The sequence below is a fragment of the Populus alba genome, chromosome 19, assembly GCF_005239225.2.
Source record: "Populus alba chromosome 19, ASM523922v2, whole genome shotgun sequence".
In the NCBI taxonomy this organism is placed as follows: domain Eukaryota; kingdom Viridiplantae; phylum Streptophyta; class Magnoliopsida; order Malpighiales; family Salicaceae; genus Populus; species Populus alba.
The window spans coordinates 18,310,452-18,326,394 of record NC_133302.1 but is presented as its reverse complement, the minus strand read 5'-3'; the positions used below and the strand labels follow the sequence as shown (position 1 = coordinate 18,326,394).

At 33.1% G+C, this 15,943-nt stretch overlaps 3 protein-coding genes across 3 annotated transcripts; all 3 read right to left on the bottom strand.

Annotated features, from left to right (window-relative positions):
• Window positions 1–3,154: 3,154 nt before the first annotated feature.
• On the bottom strand, window positions 3,155–4,964 carry LOC118056486 (transcription factor MYB8). The gene is made up of 3 exons (XM_035068708.2): window positions 4,318–4,964; window positions 4,092–4,221; window positions 3,155–3,952 (listed from the first exon to the last, which is right to left on the bottom strand). The coding sequence occupies exons 1-3, from the start codon at window positions 4,448–4,450 to the stop codon at window positions 3,316–3,318; spliced, it is 900 nt and encodes a 299-aa protein (XP_034924599.1). The 5' UTR covers window positions 4,451–4,964; the 3' UTR covers window positions 3,155–3,315.
• A 4,647-nt stretch (window positions 4,965–9,611) lies between these two features.
• LOC118056485 (uncharacterized) lies at window positions 9,612–10,406 on the bottom strand. The gene has a single exon (XM_035068707.2). The coding sequence runs from the start codon at window positions 10,287–10,289 to the stop codon at window positions 9,816–9,818; it is 474 nt and encodes a 157-aa protein (XP_034924598.1). The 5' UTR covers window positions 10,290–10,406; the 3' UTR covers window positions 9,612–9,815.
• A 4,808-nt stretch (window positions 10,407–15,214) lies between these two features.
• LOC118056560 (zinc-finger homeodomain protein 2) lies at window positions 15,215–15,943 on the bottom strand. The gene has a single exon (XM_035068801.1). The coding sequence runs from the start codon at window positions 15,941–15,943 to the stop codon at window positions 15,215–15,217; it is 729 nt and encodes a 242-aa protein (XP_034924692.1).

The window sequence follows — 15,943 nt, the reverse complement described above, 5'->3', positions numbered from 1 at the left end:
CTCACGCCTTTTAACTTTCTACTTAATTTGTGTTTTATTGTAGGTTTGACCACTTTGGTCGTCGTGTCTATTTTCTACCTTTGTTAGGTAACATAAAACCATCTCTAGCCAACGAGGTTTTAACTTAATTTGTGCTCATGTCTAAAGTTTAAATTCTAACATTCTTTTTTTTAAAAAAAAAGAAGAAGAAGAAGAAGAAGAAGAAAAGAAAGCATAAAACTTTCCATACACATGATTTACAAATTGTTAACTTGTAATCACTAAAGCAGTTATTTAGTCTAGTTGGGGAGATTTAAAGGAAATAAAATCCTTATAAATAAGAGATTTTAAAATATTTAAGAAATATTTTATTATTATCATTAATGTATATCTGATAATTAGGGTCTTGGATAATTTTTATTTTGTATTCCGAATTTTTTTATTAAGTAGAGGTAATTTCCAGTTTATAAAATATAATTGATAAATATACCTTATTTATTCTAATTTTTTTTTGTTAATTATTAATGAGCTTTTATGAAAATAGAGAGGAAGAAGGAGAAGAAAATGTAGAAGTTAGAGAAGAAGAATGATTGTGTTTATGTCTCAAAGTATAAGGTTTCAAACATTTTTTTTGTATACTCATGCTTCCTTTTATATTAATTGGCTCGACCTGCTTCATACAATGTAAAAGAGATAGAGATATAATCTTGTAATAGTAAAATAATATTATTCTACTACTAGTTTCATCACATCTAATAATATAAACATGAACCGCTTGTTCGTATTTAATGGAATGTGATGAGTATCATAATTATTAATCCAAGCCTGGAGTACAAGATGTTCAGTGTGGAGTTATCTTTTAGCTATACATTAAACTTGAAAGAAACTGGGTTCAACTCATACATTGAATTCAAGAGGAATTGGATTAGCTTGTGACGGCACCCAATAATAGTTAGAGATGAACTCACCATAGCCTAATCAGCCTAGGGTTGGACGCAGATGCGTCCTTTCTCAACTTAGAATTGGGTGTGAGCACACCGTAACCCAACGTGAAATTGGATGCCGAAAAGTTATAACCTCATTTTGAGTAATACTTTTTATATGATAATCTTTAAAATTTCACGATGGAAGTGAATTTCTAAATTAATTCTCCTGCATTAGAATTAAATTTACCATTTTTACCAAACTAAGAATAGATTATTTATACAGATGGTGCCTCCAATAATTAAATATTAATCGTTCCATTATATAATAAGGTCAATGGATACTTTTTTTCTCCTTTTTCTAAAACAATGGGAATGGGATAACACAAAACAAGACTCTTCTATTGACCCCTTTTCGGGTCAAGGGTGGATGTGTGAGATTTCATGTTAATTTCTGGAACAAGATTGGGCATTTACGTTGTACTTTGTTTGGCAGGTTAGTTAGGTGAGTAGGGTCCACTGAAATTAAAGAGGAATTGTCCACTAAAACCATATGAAAGCGAGTCAAATATCCGGATCAGGAGAAAAAAAAATAAAAAAATACGTTTCACGACAATAAAAATAAAATTATTTTTTTCAAAAATACTGGTAAAATATAAAAGCAAACAGTTCTCAACCTCAAAAGTTACAAGTATTTGTGTTGCAACATAAATATTGACCCAAATAAAAGTCAGTCCATAGTTTAAGAATTTTTTATTCCAATGGAAATTGGAAACTAATATTTTCTTCTTTAGTTTCTTATTCAATATACAGCCAATGACTCACGAGGTCAGGGGAAATGGGCTGCTAGATCGATTTCTCTCTCGTTTTTCTAATGAGCAAAGCCTAAAAAATGAAAAACGTTGCGTGCTTTGACCTAAAAATATTTCTAATGTTAGATTAATTAGTATTTAATTTATATGATCAGAAATACTTTGTTGATTGGATTGTTTATATATATATAATCAAAGAAACACGCAATGTGGGTAAATGGTAGAAACTAATGCCGTTTTAAAGGATTATTGTTTTTGTGTTTTAAATATTTTTTTTTAAAATTTTTTTTATTTTAAATTAATATTTTTTTTATATTTAGATTATTTTGATGCGTTGATATAAAAAATATTTTTTAAAAAAATAAAAAAATATTACTTTAATATATTTCTGAATAAAAAAATATTTTAAAAAATAACCATAATTATCTTCTCAAATAAACTTAAGTGGTAATTTACAATTTACAAACCAGATTTATAAGGGTGGTGTGTAGCATGAGAACAAGGTTAATTTAGCATGAAGAGAGTGTTGTATTTTCTTAATTAATTTAAAATATTAAATATTCATAATTATACATATAATATAAGAGATATAGCAATCTAAAAGTTGGTTTCTTATGCTCAGAGAATATTTGAATTGAATGGTTAAACTTAGGAGGATCATAAAATCGAAGATACTATTCAGGATGATTTGCTACTACATCCCCTTGTACTCTTTTTACCATATAAAATATGATGATGAAGATTTTAATTTAATTTATATTTTATAATGGATTTTTTTAAAAAAAAAACTAAAAAAAAAAAAGGATTGAGAGAAGAAGTAGTAGAAATTGTAGAAGAAAATACAAAAATTATAAAAACACTTTGGATATTAAGAGCATGTTTAGGAACACGGTGCAAACCGCATTCCCAATAAATTTGAAATTTTTTTTTTGCTAAAATTTAATGTGGTTTGTATTTTTTGGATCGTTTTGATGTACTGATGTCAAAAATAATTTTTAAAAAATAATAAAAAAAAACATTATTGATATGTATTTCAGCATGAAAAATTATTTAAAAAACAATCATTACCACACTGTTAAATACACTATAAATTAATTATAATAACAAATTTGTAATATCTCACAGTACAATTTTTTTCGATTGAGATGAACGTCTTGATCAATACATTAAATATTATCAATAATATGTAAATTATAGTTTTTTATAAAAAGAGTGACAAAAGATTACTTTCCTCAAACGCTAAAAGGATAACATAATTTTTTCCTACCAGTTCTGAAATTTTACCATAAATTTGTAAAAAATAAAAAATATTATTTAATATATTTGTAAGAAAAATATTTCGAAAAATAACTTCTGCAGTTAATTATAGAATCCGAAAACGGCTTTGTGCCATTTGCAGAGAGTAAAATTGTTTTGTTTCTTTCTTTACATGCCACGATAGGGAGGTAGCTTCACGACTTCACGTCATCTTCTTTAATTGCCTTTATGATTACAAGGTCAGGTGAAGAAGTTGAAAATGGTAGGGTACCTAAACAAAACCATTTACTTCACACATCTAACCAGAAAAAGAAACAAAATTTAAATCTACAATTAAATTTAATTTACTTCCAACAATAGTATCTACGGCTCTGGCAATCCCTGCACGATTCCCATCTTGCAGCCCCGGATTGCCAACACAAACAAACCGGCCGAGTTGACACACTACCAAATAACTGGCAAGAAGAAACTGGTTGTTCTAGTCTGGACTCTGCCGAGTTGGGAGAAGAAGTATGAGTCGACTCTCCTTTGGTTGTTGGAGCCAGCCCGATAGTTAAGTCCAAGTTGATATCTTGATCATGATGACCCTCCCTCTTTTGTTGTTGTTCTTCATCAGTTGTCGTGCTACAGCTTGTGCAGTTGTTTTCTTCAAGAGAAGCGGTCTCTATTTTCTTGGGTTTGAAACTCGAGTACAGATTGCTAAGAAAGTCATTGCTTTTGGTGGAGTTGTATTTTGAATCAAGTTGGCTTTTTAAGATACTGATTTCAGCTAGTGATTGCGGTGGGGTGTTTTTAAAGTTTAAGTGGGTGGTTTTGGTGGTGGAAGTAGCGGTGGTTGTGGTGGTGGTTTTCTCATTGAGAGGTCTGTGTGTTTGCGGGTCAATGCCACGGCTAATTAGCTTTCTTTTGATATGCGTGTTCCAGTAGTTCTTTATCTCATTATCTGTTCTTCCTGGTAATTTACCAGCGATTAAAGACCATCTGCAAGTAATAAAATGATTAATCAACAAACTACCCTATTTAATTACCATTAGCAAGAAAGAAAGCTTGCTCCTTTTAAATGAAATCCATAAAAATATTCATGCTTCTCGTTCATCTCTTAAGGACAATATAAGCTTACTTGTTTCCTAGCAAGCTATGGAGCTTAATAATAATCTCATCTTCTTCTTCAGTGAAATTCCCTCTTTTAAGATCAGGCCTCAAGTAGTTTATCCACCTCAACCTGCAGCTCTTCCCGCATCTAAGCAATCCTGTCCAAGCAAAAACACTGAAAGTTTTTAGAAAAGCTAAATAGAGAAACAGAGAGACAACAGATATCAAAGAACAACTCGTTAATTACTCCTTACCAGCAGCCTTAGGGAGAGAGCGCCAGCAGCCTTCACCATGGACCCTGATGTAGTCTATTAGGCGCTCGTCTTCCTCCTTGGTCCAGGCACCTTTGTTGGTGTGTGCTTTTTCGCAACAAGGTGAGCGACCCATGAATCTCTCTGATCGTCTTCGAAATCAAAATACTGGGTTAAGAATGGGATATTGAGAGAATCAAGAAAGTAGCTAGCAGCTAGGTTTATCTTAGCCAAATAAATAAATGGTGTGTACGTATTCTTTCGCTTGTTTTTACCCTTTTGAAACTAGATAACAAGCAGGAGGTAATAATTGCTTGATTGAATAGACAGAGAGAAAAGTTTTTGGCCAGAAAAGACAGAGACAGGGGGGAGAGTTTGGTTGATACTTGGAAGGAGCAGAGGGGAGAGGTTTATATGTAGAAGAGGGATGGGAACAAGGGAAGAACCATGAGACGAGAGAGAGGTGGTGCGGTGGGATTTGACCAAGTAGGTAAGGGAAAGACAGGTGGTTACAGACAGGGGCTGGATATGGTAGGTAGCTCCACTTCAACGTCGGATTTGGTCTCGTTTAGGTTTTGTTGTGGTAAGAACAGCTTCTCGCTCTTTCCTCTGTTTCAAATCAAGGACTTGTTTGCACAATTCAAAATCAAAATGCTTCTACACACACTATGCTTTGATTTATACGTGTGTTATTTTGACATTGTGGGGTTTTTCTATGGACCTTGTTTCCCTTTCCTGCTTATGTTGAATTCAACCTTACTAATTGGAGTTTAGGCCAAAGTATTGTCTAAATTAATACAGTTGATTAAACATTTCTCATATGTAAATAAGTGCAATCACTGGTCATGCATGTAGTACATGAGCGACCTATAATAATAATAATAGTTGTTTGTTTGTCTTAACACTTTTAGCCCCTTGCTCAAAAATAAAGAAATTCAAAGACAACAAAATCATAAAACACAATAGCTCTTGGCCAAGAAGTTGTTCATCACAACAAACTTAACACAATCATTTTAGAAAATTCACTTAATTTCATTGCAAGTAATTTCATAACTAAAGAGATTTAATTGCAATATCAAAATAATTCATTGCAAATTAAACTATATAATTACATTATTAAACTGCATCTAACAAATTAACTCGACGATGGGTTTGCATCATCAAAACCATGAGCATGTCGTCATCGTGCATGATAAACAACCCCATCATCTTTTATTGTATTTTCCAAACATTGAGCATCCCAATCTTGTCAAGTGAAGAATGGCATGATAAGAACCAAGTATTGAAAGCGTCGCACACAACATCGTCGATAGCATAACAAAGTACGGTCGTAGCTCTCTAACCCTCACGTATTAAAAAATTCACCTAATATATGAGAAAACAATATATCATCAATTATAAGATACAAAATGAGATATAAATAAGATTTTATTACATGTTAAAAAAATTTATTCCATACATACTGATTTATTATATCTTTGTGCACAAAGCTCAAGATTATTTGGTGTATAGTGTCATGTACATCTCATAGAATGCTCATATAGTGGTGTCATGAATCGCCTTGTTATATTCATATACCAAGACATGTAAAGAAATAACTCAATAGACGAATACCGCTTTGTAAATATACAATCTCTCTTCGCATGCTAAAGATTTTCATATTCTACATGAATGACTAGCCAATCATCATTCATTTTACCTCAATGATTAACAACATGCAAGTCATTAAATATGTCAACATCATCAGGGATGTATTGATGCAATCCAAACTAACACATTACGAAATCAAAGCAATGCATCTCAACAATATCAAAATAGTGCATGGGACCAACATTTGATTTCTCCAAACATCAAAACAATCGATGTGAAATGCTACCACGACCATAGCTTCATTCATAATAAAAATTATTAGTAAATATTTAAAATAAAAATATTCTACAGAGCATAATATCAAATTATATCATTATCGTTATTGATTATTGTACCATCACAATAATATAATATTCCCACTATAGAAACATATTATATGAAAATCACAACAAAACACGATGATAATTTATCAATATAGCAAATTAATTAAGTTGCATTAAAAAAATCCTAAACTAATACAAACCATAAATTAAACCCAAACACTAAATACATAATACATAATCTAATGTATAGATTAAATATAATAGTTGAGGATTATATGTGCAAGTAATTGTAAAAAAAAAAAAAAAATTAATGCTAATTAAAAACTAAATCATGAAGTTGAGAGACAATTATGGAAAAAGATACTCAATCCAAGTGCAAGACAAATAATCGGTCAAAACTCGATTTGACCTAAAACAAATTTCAAGATTCCATATTTTTTTTTCAATATTGAGATGACAACAACTTGAATCAACGTGGGTTAACTAGTAGTAACTTCTCAAGCTCACGACTCGAGCCATGGACTTAGGTAGGTTTAATAACTTTGTTTTTTTAAACTATATTGTATTTAATTATATAATAACAAAAATAGATGATTATAGTAAAACAACCAAAAATAGATGAATATGCTCCTGTGCTTGCAATTCTTTCTTCTTTTTTATGATCCAATGGGCTGCCCCTTGGAATTCTCATCCATGCCTAATGTAAAGCAAGCAATAGTCGGGGAGAAACATGTACAGATGAACAAAATTTTACCTGTCTAGAAGAGGATTTCCGAAGCTGATTGCTAATATGTTGCTGGCTGGTGTACAGCCACTTACAAATGGTTGAAATTAAACATGGAAACTGAAAAGATAAGAGGTGTCACAGCAAATGATAGGCTTACAAGTGCGCAACAATATGACGAAACTGAAAATCACATAAATCCTTCATGTACAAGCATGTCTGAAGAATGGTTTTATGTGACATAACATTAAACATGTAGACATTAAAAACAATATAAAACTAGCGAGTCAAAAGGCCAATGTTAATAAAGGGAGGAAAGAAATGGACTGAGAATCGGAGAAGCCATTCCAACAAGAAAAAGGAAAGCAAAATTGCTGGCCTCAGTTGTTTGTGTTTCTGAACATATAGTGCAGACACTATTTTATCATTGAAGGAATTACTAGTTGAAGAACAAGTGGTTGATATATTTGAACTCTATACCTATATGGATGTAAAACAAGCAAAACTGGTCTGACAACTATATTTCATGTTCCTAGATGTAAGAATGGAGCCAGATGGAAGCTAGATTTCTTTCCACGAGGCCAGATCGTCGTGTTTTTTAGGTAGAATATTAACCCTTTCAGTGATAACAAAGAGTACCTAGGAAACTGTTCCCTGAAAATGAAACCTAAATTATCTTGAAAAAGAACCTTGTTCCAATGGCAATGACCACACAAAAGAGTAAAACCCTGCATTTTGGGACTGAGCAGAATGATAATAGCAGCAATGTTACAAAATATTTAAACATCTTACCTTGCTTTAGATGCACCAGGAAAGAAAAATGTAAAATAAAGAGAAGAGTAAATGACTACAAACAATTTTTGTAAAATGCGAAGTTGCAAACACAAAAGAACCCAAAAAATCAATTAAAGGGATGATTGCTGTTTAAACAAGTGCAAGTTGTAAATAACTAAGTAACATTTCAACACTCATATGTATATGAAATTTTCAGAAACTAAAAATGTAACCAGTAATGAATGATATAGTAAGTGTACCAACCAACTGTATAATAAATACATTGAATATCATGGATGCATCATATCCGTTTTCCACCAGTCCAGAATCAATGATTTCTTAATAGCAGAAGCATTTGTAAGAGGATCACCACAAATGACTTCAAACACGTATTGCCTCAATAACCCACGATACAGACATGTAAGTTATGGCCATCATCATCACATAACCTATAACCTAGAAGGAGTGAATGAACCTCAGTAACAGGCCTCTTGTAAAGCATGTCATATGCCTTCAGATTCCAGACCTTTTAACTCATTGCTATTGGAACATGGATGAAAAATCATTTTAGTTTGTCCAGTCTTACCCATTCCTGCACTGTATTCTCTCCCTGCATCTTCAAGAGTTTTCTGTTGTGATGCCAGTGCACTTTCAGGGAATGCAACCATGTTGATCCATGGCTTGTGCATAATCCTCTATTAGTAGAAGAATAAAGCTTCTAATGCATTGGCGGGACACTGAACGTTTTACTTATAGAGCATGACTATGGATGTTTTTGTTCCAATTAATGCGATAAGATGAAGTTCACCTCCACCTCTTCATCGCAGATCATTTGCGCACACAAAAGTCAAGAGCTGCAGGTCCACAGCTCAACTAAAGGGATTTTTGTGACAGCAGAAATAGCAAAAGATGGTAAGAGGATTGAGACAAAAATGAAGAAATATCAAGCATAGGAATTCACAAGCTTGGGATGAACGCAGAAATCTAACATAAAGCAACAACCTCTACCACTCACCCTCTAACCAGTCAGCAGAAGTCCAAGTTGAAGCCATTTAGGATCAGATTTTGACTGTCACAGATTCATTTGCTTAATGAACAATTCATTCCTTCCAGGCTGATAATCACACAAACCAACTGGTGACTGTCCAAGTGAAATAGATCTACATCTTAAGCAGCTAGATCAATAAATCTATATAATTCTAAAATATATATGATGCAATAGAACTATCCAAGTTAATTATTCTGTAAACTGGCAGATCGTGAAAACTCTGATCTTGAAAACATGGTAGCGTCTACCGTATGTCTTCTGCTCAAACTCCACAGTCTCTAGCACTAGCTTCTACACTAACATCAAATCATTAGTATTATTAACTACAAAAGGTGAACCTTATAGGTGAAGTGAATAATAGGAAAAGAACCAAATAATCTATAAAAAGAGTTGTTAGGCAGAGCATATCCTACAAGTTCTACACAGTTATGATAACTCTTTAGCTCTAGCCAGTAAGCTTGTATCCAGTTTGCAACCATTCACACTGAATATAATTCAATTGTAATCCAATTCATGCGTATTCAACAGACAAACACGTTCCCGTAGAAAATCCACTAAACCCTTTCCTTAACCCCACAATTAGGTTGTCCTAAAACCAATACACTCTGCTTTGTTTGAACAAATAAACACATAAACCACACATTCTTGCTTAAAAAAGTCCCATCATCTGGTCGCAAAATATAAACCTTTAGAGCTGGTGATCATATTGGCATGACAGTGTTTTGCATTAAGAAACATTAACTTCACCATCCATAAAACAAGCGAGGTAAAAACATAACAAGCCACAGATTTGACATACAATATGCTAGCCAAAAACATATGATCATCTCAATATATAAAAAAAAAACTGTTAAATGAAAATTCAAGTGAATAATCACAATCCATTTATTCCACGTAGAAATTAACAACATACCCTCAACACATCTCCATGTCGCGTGATCAAATAATTACCTTTAATCCGATTATCCCTCGTCGGTGACAAAATTAAATCTCAAAGTTCTCTCCTTTTCTTTTGTTAAATAAAAAATAACAAAAAAGAATCTCACTTTTCTTTCTCATGAGACTCTGATTTTTCAGCTGCAGCAGCAGCTTCCTCCTCCTTTTCCTTCTCCAACTGCTCAACAGCCTCTTGTTCTGCAGCCTTCTCAGCCTTCAAAATGGGCTCATAATAATCAGCATGAGCCTCCATACACAACTTCAACGCGCTAGTAACTTCAAAACATTTTTCCACAATATCTTCATTCTTTTCCTCCGCTTGCTTAATACAATCTTCCCATGCTATAAACGCATCTTTGCAACCTCCTCCTTTCATGAACAAACAGAACCCACACTCTCCTTCCTCCTGCTCCTCCTCCTCTTCCTCCTCCTCTTTTTGATTTTCACTCATGGGTGCCTTTCTTTGGTCTGTTTCTTCAAGGGTTTTTGTTGAAGTGAATGACTCTATGGCTTCTTTTGATTCTGGATCATCAAAAGAGGGTTTCGGCTCTTCTTGGGTTTCAGGATCTGAAGAGGACATGTTGGGTTCTGAGAATTGGTAAAGAGGAGGGTTGATGCTTTCCCTGCCTAATTGGAAAGAAGGGAACTTCAATGCCTGCTTAAAACCTCTTAAAAACCCTTCGCCCCCAAAGAGGGGATGGTCAACTGGGTTTATTTGAACGACATGTCATGTATTCAAACTGCTTGTTAGAATCCATGGATGACATGTATTCATACCATAGTTTTGAAACCCAACCCGGTGATTGATCCAGTCTAATAATCGGGTCACGAGTTAAATGAATTGATCCGAGTTAAACCGGATCAACCTAAAAAAAACAATTATCATACTTTAAACTAATAAGTGACTGCAAAATCTATTGCCTTGTCATTCTTTGCTTCGAAGTTATTTTTGTTAACAACCATCAAACCCCCCACTTTAAATTCTTCACTGTCTCTCAAAACCCACCACCAAAAACTCAAAAAACCTCAACTTTAAAACAAGAACCTCCAGAATTAGTGAGAATTTAGGAGTTTTAGAAGAGATATGTGAGAAAGAAAGCAAGAGTTGTAGAATGGATCTGACTTCTAAAGGGAGGAGAACAAGAGAAAAACAAGAGAGAGAAACAAAGCAAGATTCAAAGGGGTGTTGCAATGATTGTTTAAATAATAAGGAGAAAATTAATTTGCCTTGTTAGTTTAAAGTTACGAGCAAGGAAAACTTGGTTAAGGAAGTTGAAATTCTAGAGGTGTGTTTTCAGGTGAGGTAGGGGATATTGTTTTCTTCTTTCTTTTTTAGGATTTTGCTTTCTTCTGGCATGGAAATAAATCTATCATTTTCCTCATTTGTGACCAGATCCCATCACCTTGGCCTGTAATCTAGGGCTTCAGTTCTTATTTTCCTAAATTAGTTAAGTGGGGAGAAGCTTTTGATCATACATGAGAAGTTTCTGCTAGAGGATTTTGGAGAATATTTAAAAACTTTTGCCATATTTTTGTTGAGATATTAAAGTACATATTGAAATCTAGTTGTTAAAGGAGGGATGTCTTCTTGGTTTCAGGTGAGGTAGGGGATACTTGTTTTGATAAAAAAAAAAAAAAAGAAGGTATCCGAGTCTCGGCCGGGTTTACTCGAATCAACCTAGTTCTGGGTCGGCCCACCAAGTTGACCGGGTTTCTCCAGGCTAACTCCCTGACAGGTTTTTACTTAGACCCGGACCGGTTCCAGGCTCGGGTCAGCCGAGTCCCGGGTCAACCCACTGGGCCGGTCCGAGTTTCAAAACTATGATTCATACTGCTAGTTGATATGTTACCTCACCGTACTAAAAAAGTTGAGAAAGCTAATGGAGCTTTTTTTTTACAATTATCTTGTTATCTTGGATCGACCAAATCAGCTTGAGACATTGAAATAATTTTTATATAATTTAATTTTAAATTTAGGTTAGATAGGAAATCGGATTGAGAGATTTTTTTAATATTAATTTTATTTTTTTTCTCAATTTTATCCTCAAACTTTATTTATTAGTTGGTCAGGTTGTCTTTCAATTAGCTAAGTCGACTGGATCATATTAAAAAGCCTTCCACACAGTTTAGTTTTAAATCTAAGCTAGGTAAGAAGTGGTTCAAAACATTTTTTTTCAGTTAATTTCATCATGTTTTTCTCAATTTTATTCTTGAATTTTTTTTATTAGTCGACTATGTTGCTTATGAATCAGTCAAGTCAGCTGGGTCACGTATCTAATTTTAAATTTGGACTAGGTAAGGAGTTAGATTAAGAGGTTTTAAGGTTGAACCACAAGATCGAGTTTAATAATAATATCAAATAATTCTCTACAACCTGAATATATTTTTTTATGTTTCTTGCTTGCAGTGAACGACCATATCGACTCGTGTTTTGCTACTCTTTGATAAATGGTTGTAAGCTGGATAGGGGTTCACCTAGGTTAATCTACCAAATTTTGGGTAAGGGGTTAATACGTGGAGGGAATATGAACTCAATCAATGATACTCATCCAACGTTTGTCCTAAAGCCAACTGCAGTGTACATATTAATTATAGAAAAACTCTTTGGTTATAATGCTAATCAAGGAAAAAAGGTAAAAAAAAAACATAAAAATCCCTTCCTTAGAAAAATGGTGGCCTTAGGACTCGATAATAGCGCACACAATAAAATAAACATAGAAGCACATAAGAAAATAAAATTCCAATTATCAACGCAAATGATGGAATTCTCTATTACCACTTTTTTAACACAAGGCAAAACGTTGAACCGGAAACGAACTACACACCTAAAAGCATCATACTTACAAGTAACCCTTTTATTTTATGCTTTATTTATAGGATTTGATATTGAACCACACCTTGCACAGACTTATATATATAAATAATTTGCTACATAACACATAAGTGAACACAACACACAAGTCACTTATTCAAGACAACAAAAGAATAAACAATAACATAAACATAGGAGCGCAAACTAGAAATGATGCTTATGATATGCATGCAAAGCTTAACCTAAAATATTGCTAATGGAGTCGTCATCATGCCATTGGCCATGAGCGACCCGACTAACTCATGTTTTCATGCTCTTCAATGAATGGTAGTAAGTTGGATAGGGTTCACCCAATGAAATGAGAAAAAAAATGATCGCAAACACACAATAAAAAAAAAATAGAGTTTTCATTTAGGGTTAATGATCTCATAAACCTAATAATTGGTCTACCAATGTTTGGGTAAGTGGTTGGTTACGTGGAGAGAAAATAAACTTAATCAATAATACCCATTCAACGTTTGGCCTAAGGCTAGTTGCAATGCACACATCAATCATATAGCACACATAATATATATATATATATATATATATATATATATATATATATATATATATATATATATATAGCATGAAACACATCACCACATAAAAGGAAATCACATACATGTAAATATGATATCAAAAATATGTTTTGAAATGGTCATTAACAATGAATTGCAAAGGATGGATCGATTAGAAAACACAAGTTTTGAAAAGGAATGGTTAGATGAATTGCTCATGGGTGAACCAATAAGAAAACACAAGTTTCAAAGTTAACTGGTCAAAACAAACCGCTCATAGTCAAATCAATAAATATAGGATTTTAAGAAAACGATCACTCATAATAAATCGCTCATAAGAGAACCAGTTAAACACAACAATTTTAAAAGGATTGGTCAAAATGAATCGCTCATGGGTGAACCAATCTAGAATTGAAAGTTTTTAAAATTAACCAATCAAAACAAACTATTAATGAATGAACCAAATAAACACATAATTTTTAGAAAAGGATCAACTAAAAACAAATCGCTAATGAATGAACCGATTTGAAAGTATGAGTTTTTAAAATTAATTGGTAGAAACGAATCATTTATAGTGAACTAGTTAAACATAATATTTTAAAAAGGGTCGATCAAAATAAACTGCTCATAAGTAAACCGATCAAAAAACATAACTTTTTAAAATTAATTGGTCGAAGCAAACCGCTCATGAAAGGAACCGGTTAAACATAATATTTTAAAAAGAATCGGTCAAAATAAACTGCTCCTAGATAAAACAATTAGAAAACACAAGATTTAAAATTAGCTTATCAAAATAAATAGCTCATATATAAACCAATTAAACAAATTTAAAAAGGATTGGTTAAATGAAGTACTCATGAGTGACCCATTAAAAATACATAGGATTTAATTTGAAAAAGATCATCACACAAACCACTCATAGATAAACTAAAAGGAAAACATTTGATTTTTAAAATTAATTTGAGAATGCTTGAAATTCATCTCATATCAATGCTTATAACACAAAAATAATCAAGCAAACAATATTTATTGAGCCATCTCATATCAAGAATTAACCTCCATGATTAGGTTAGTGTTGATCGATAGTCATCGAGTTCTCTCATATTAAAAATCTAATGAAAAGGAGACCCCATGTTGAAGGACATGTGGGTCATTTTGTTATTTAGTGATATCAACTCTAATAAGATTCACATTAACAAAAATCATGAAGTGTAATGATCACATTAACAAATTGAATTGATAAGGTATGGCTTGACATAATTATAACAATAAAGGGACAAATTATAAGATTGTTAATTAATCTTTTTTCTCATCAACTATAGTTTGCTACGTACGGTCTTGTTACTCTATGGTTTATTTCAAAGTGTAGAGGATCAATTTTTTTAATGGGATGGGATCACTCCTCAATCAAATATTAAGTAAATCATTTATAATTAAACCAATATATTCACAAAAATGATTTTAAGATTACTTAAAGGGTTGTCTTACATGTTAGATGTTTTTCAAAAATATTTTTGGCTTGAAAAATTATTAAATTAATATTTTTATTATTATTTTCTAATAGTTTTAATGTATTAATGTTAAAAATTTTAAAAATATAAAAAAATATTTTGATTTATTTTTAAATTGAACTCCAACACCCGTGATGCGCTAAGATTTGAATACAAAGTATGCTTATTTATTTACTAAACTAAGCTTTCAAAGTCAAGGTACATATTCTAGCTTAATTTATTATGCATTGTTTTAAATCTGTATTGATCTAAATTCTATACTTTATGAAGATGTGATAAGATTTCCTCCTGTCGAAGAAACACAGACGACGACATGGAATGCCATTTTACTTTAAATTATTCATCCAATCTCATGAGTTGGCTTTTGGCCCCAATGTGGTACCTATCTTATTGTTTTGGTAAATAATAAAGGCTTACGTACATATTTCTCCATTGATCAGTCCGCATTACAGCTTAATTACTTCAAAGAACCATCCACAAATCTAAACAAATTTAAGATCATTTGCATAATTTATGTTATTTTAGCCCTCCCTTCATGCCCATCGATCAGATCTTGCTCACTAAAATTAAGATACTATATATCATGCTAGTTATGCTAGTAGTAATGGTAGTAATTAAGATACTAGACTCCAACAGGTGGAGGAGGAGGAGGAGGAGGGACCTCGGCGGACACCGGGGGAGCACCATCTCTACGGCGGTGGGCATTCTTGTTATTATGCATCCAAACCTTAAGCACATTTCTTTTGACACCAACTTCATTGCAAAACTGATTAAGATCAATATCATCATGTTTATGTATTCTCCACTCTATCTTTTCAGCAAACTCCAGCATTCTCTCATTTTGCTCCTGCGTGAACTTTGTCCTAAACCTCTTATTATTGCAGCCAGCACTCTTCACCATAAACCCTTTCCCTTCACCTATCTCAGGAGTCTCTGAGCGTCGATCATGATCAAGATCATCAAGGTCGTCATCATCACCCTCATGAGGACGTGAAATGAAATCATGAACTGGCCGGTTCATGATTATATCAGTGGGCGCACCGTACAAGAGAAACTGTTGTGTTTGTGGTGGTGGAGATAGGAGGAGTTGTTGCTGGTGATGTCTTTTGGTTCTACTGTTTCTTCTATGGAAGTTGTGGTGGCAACCACAGGCAGCACAAGTGAGCCAATCACGGGTGCCTTCATCACAACGTGGCATGAACTCTCCACAACCGTCATTGGCATGGCCACCCATAGAAGCAGCATGGTTTCTCAAGCACTCTTTGTACTTGACACTGCTAATGTTGTAAGGATCTCTAGTTGTTTTGGAGTTTGAGTTCATGGTGGTGATTGGTTTGGTTTGGAGCACCAT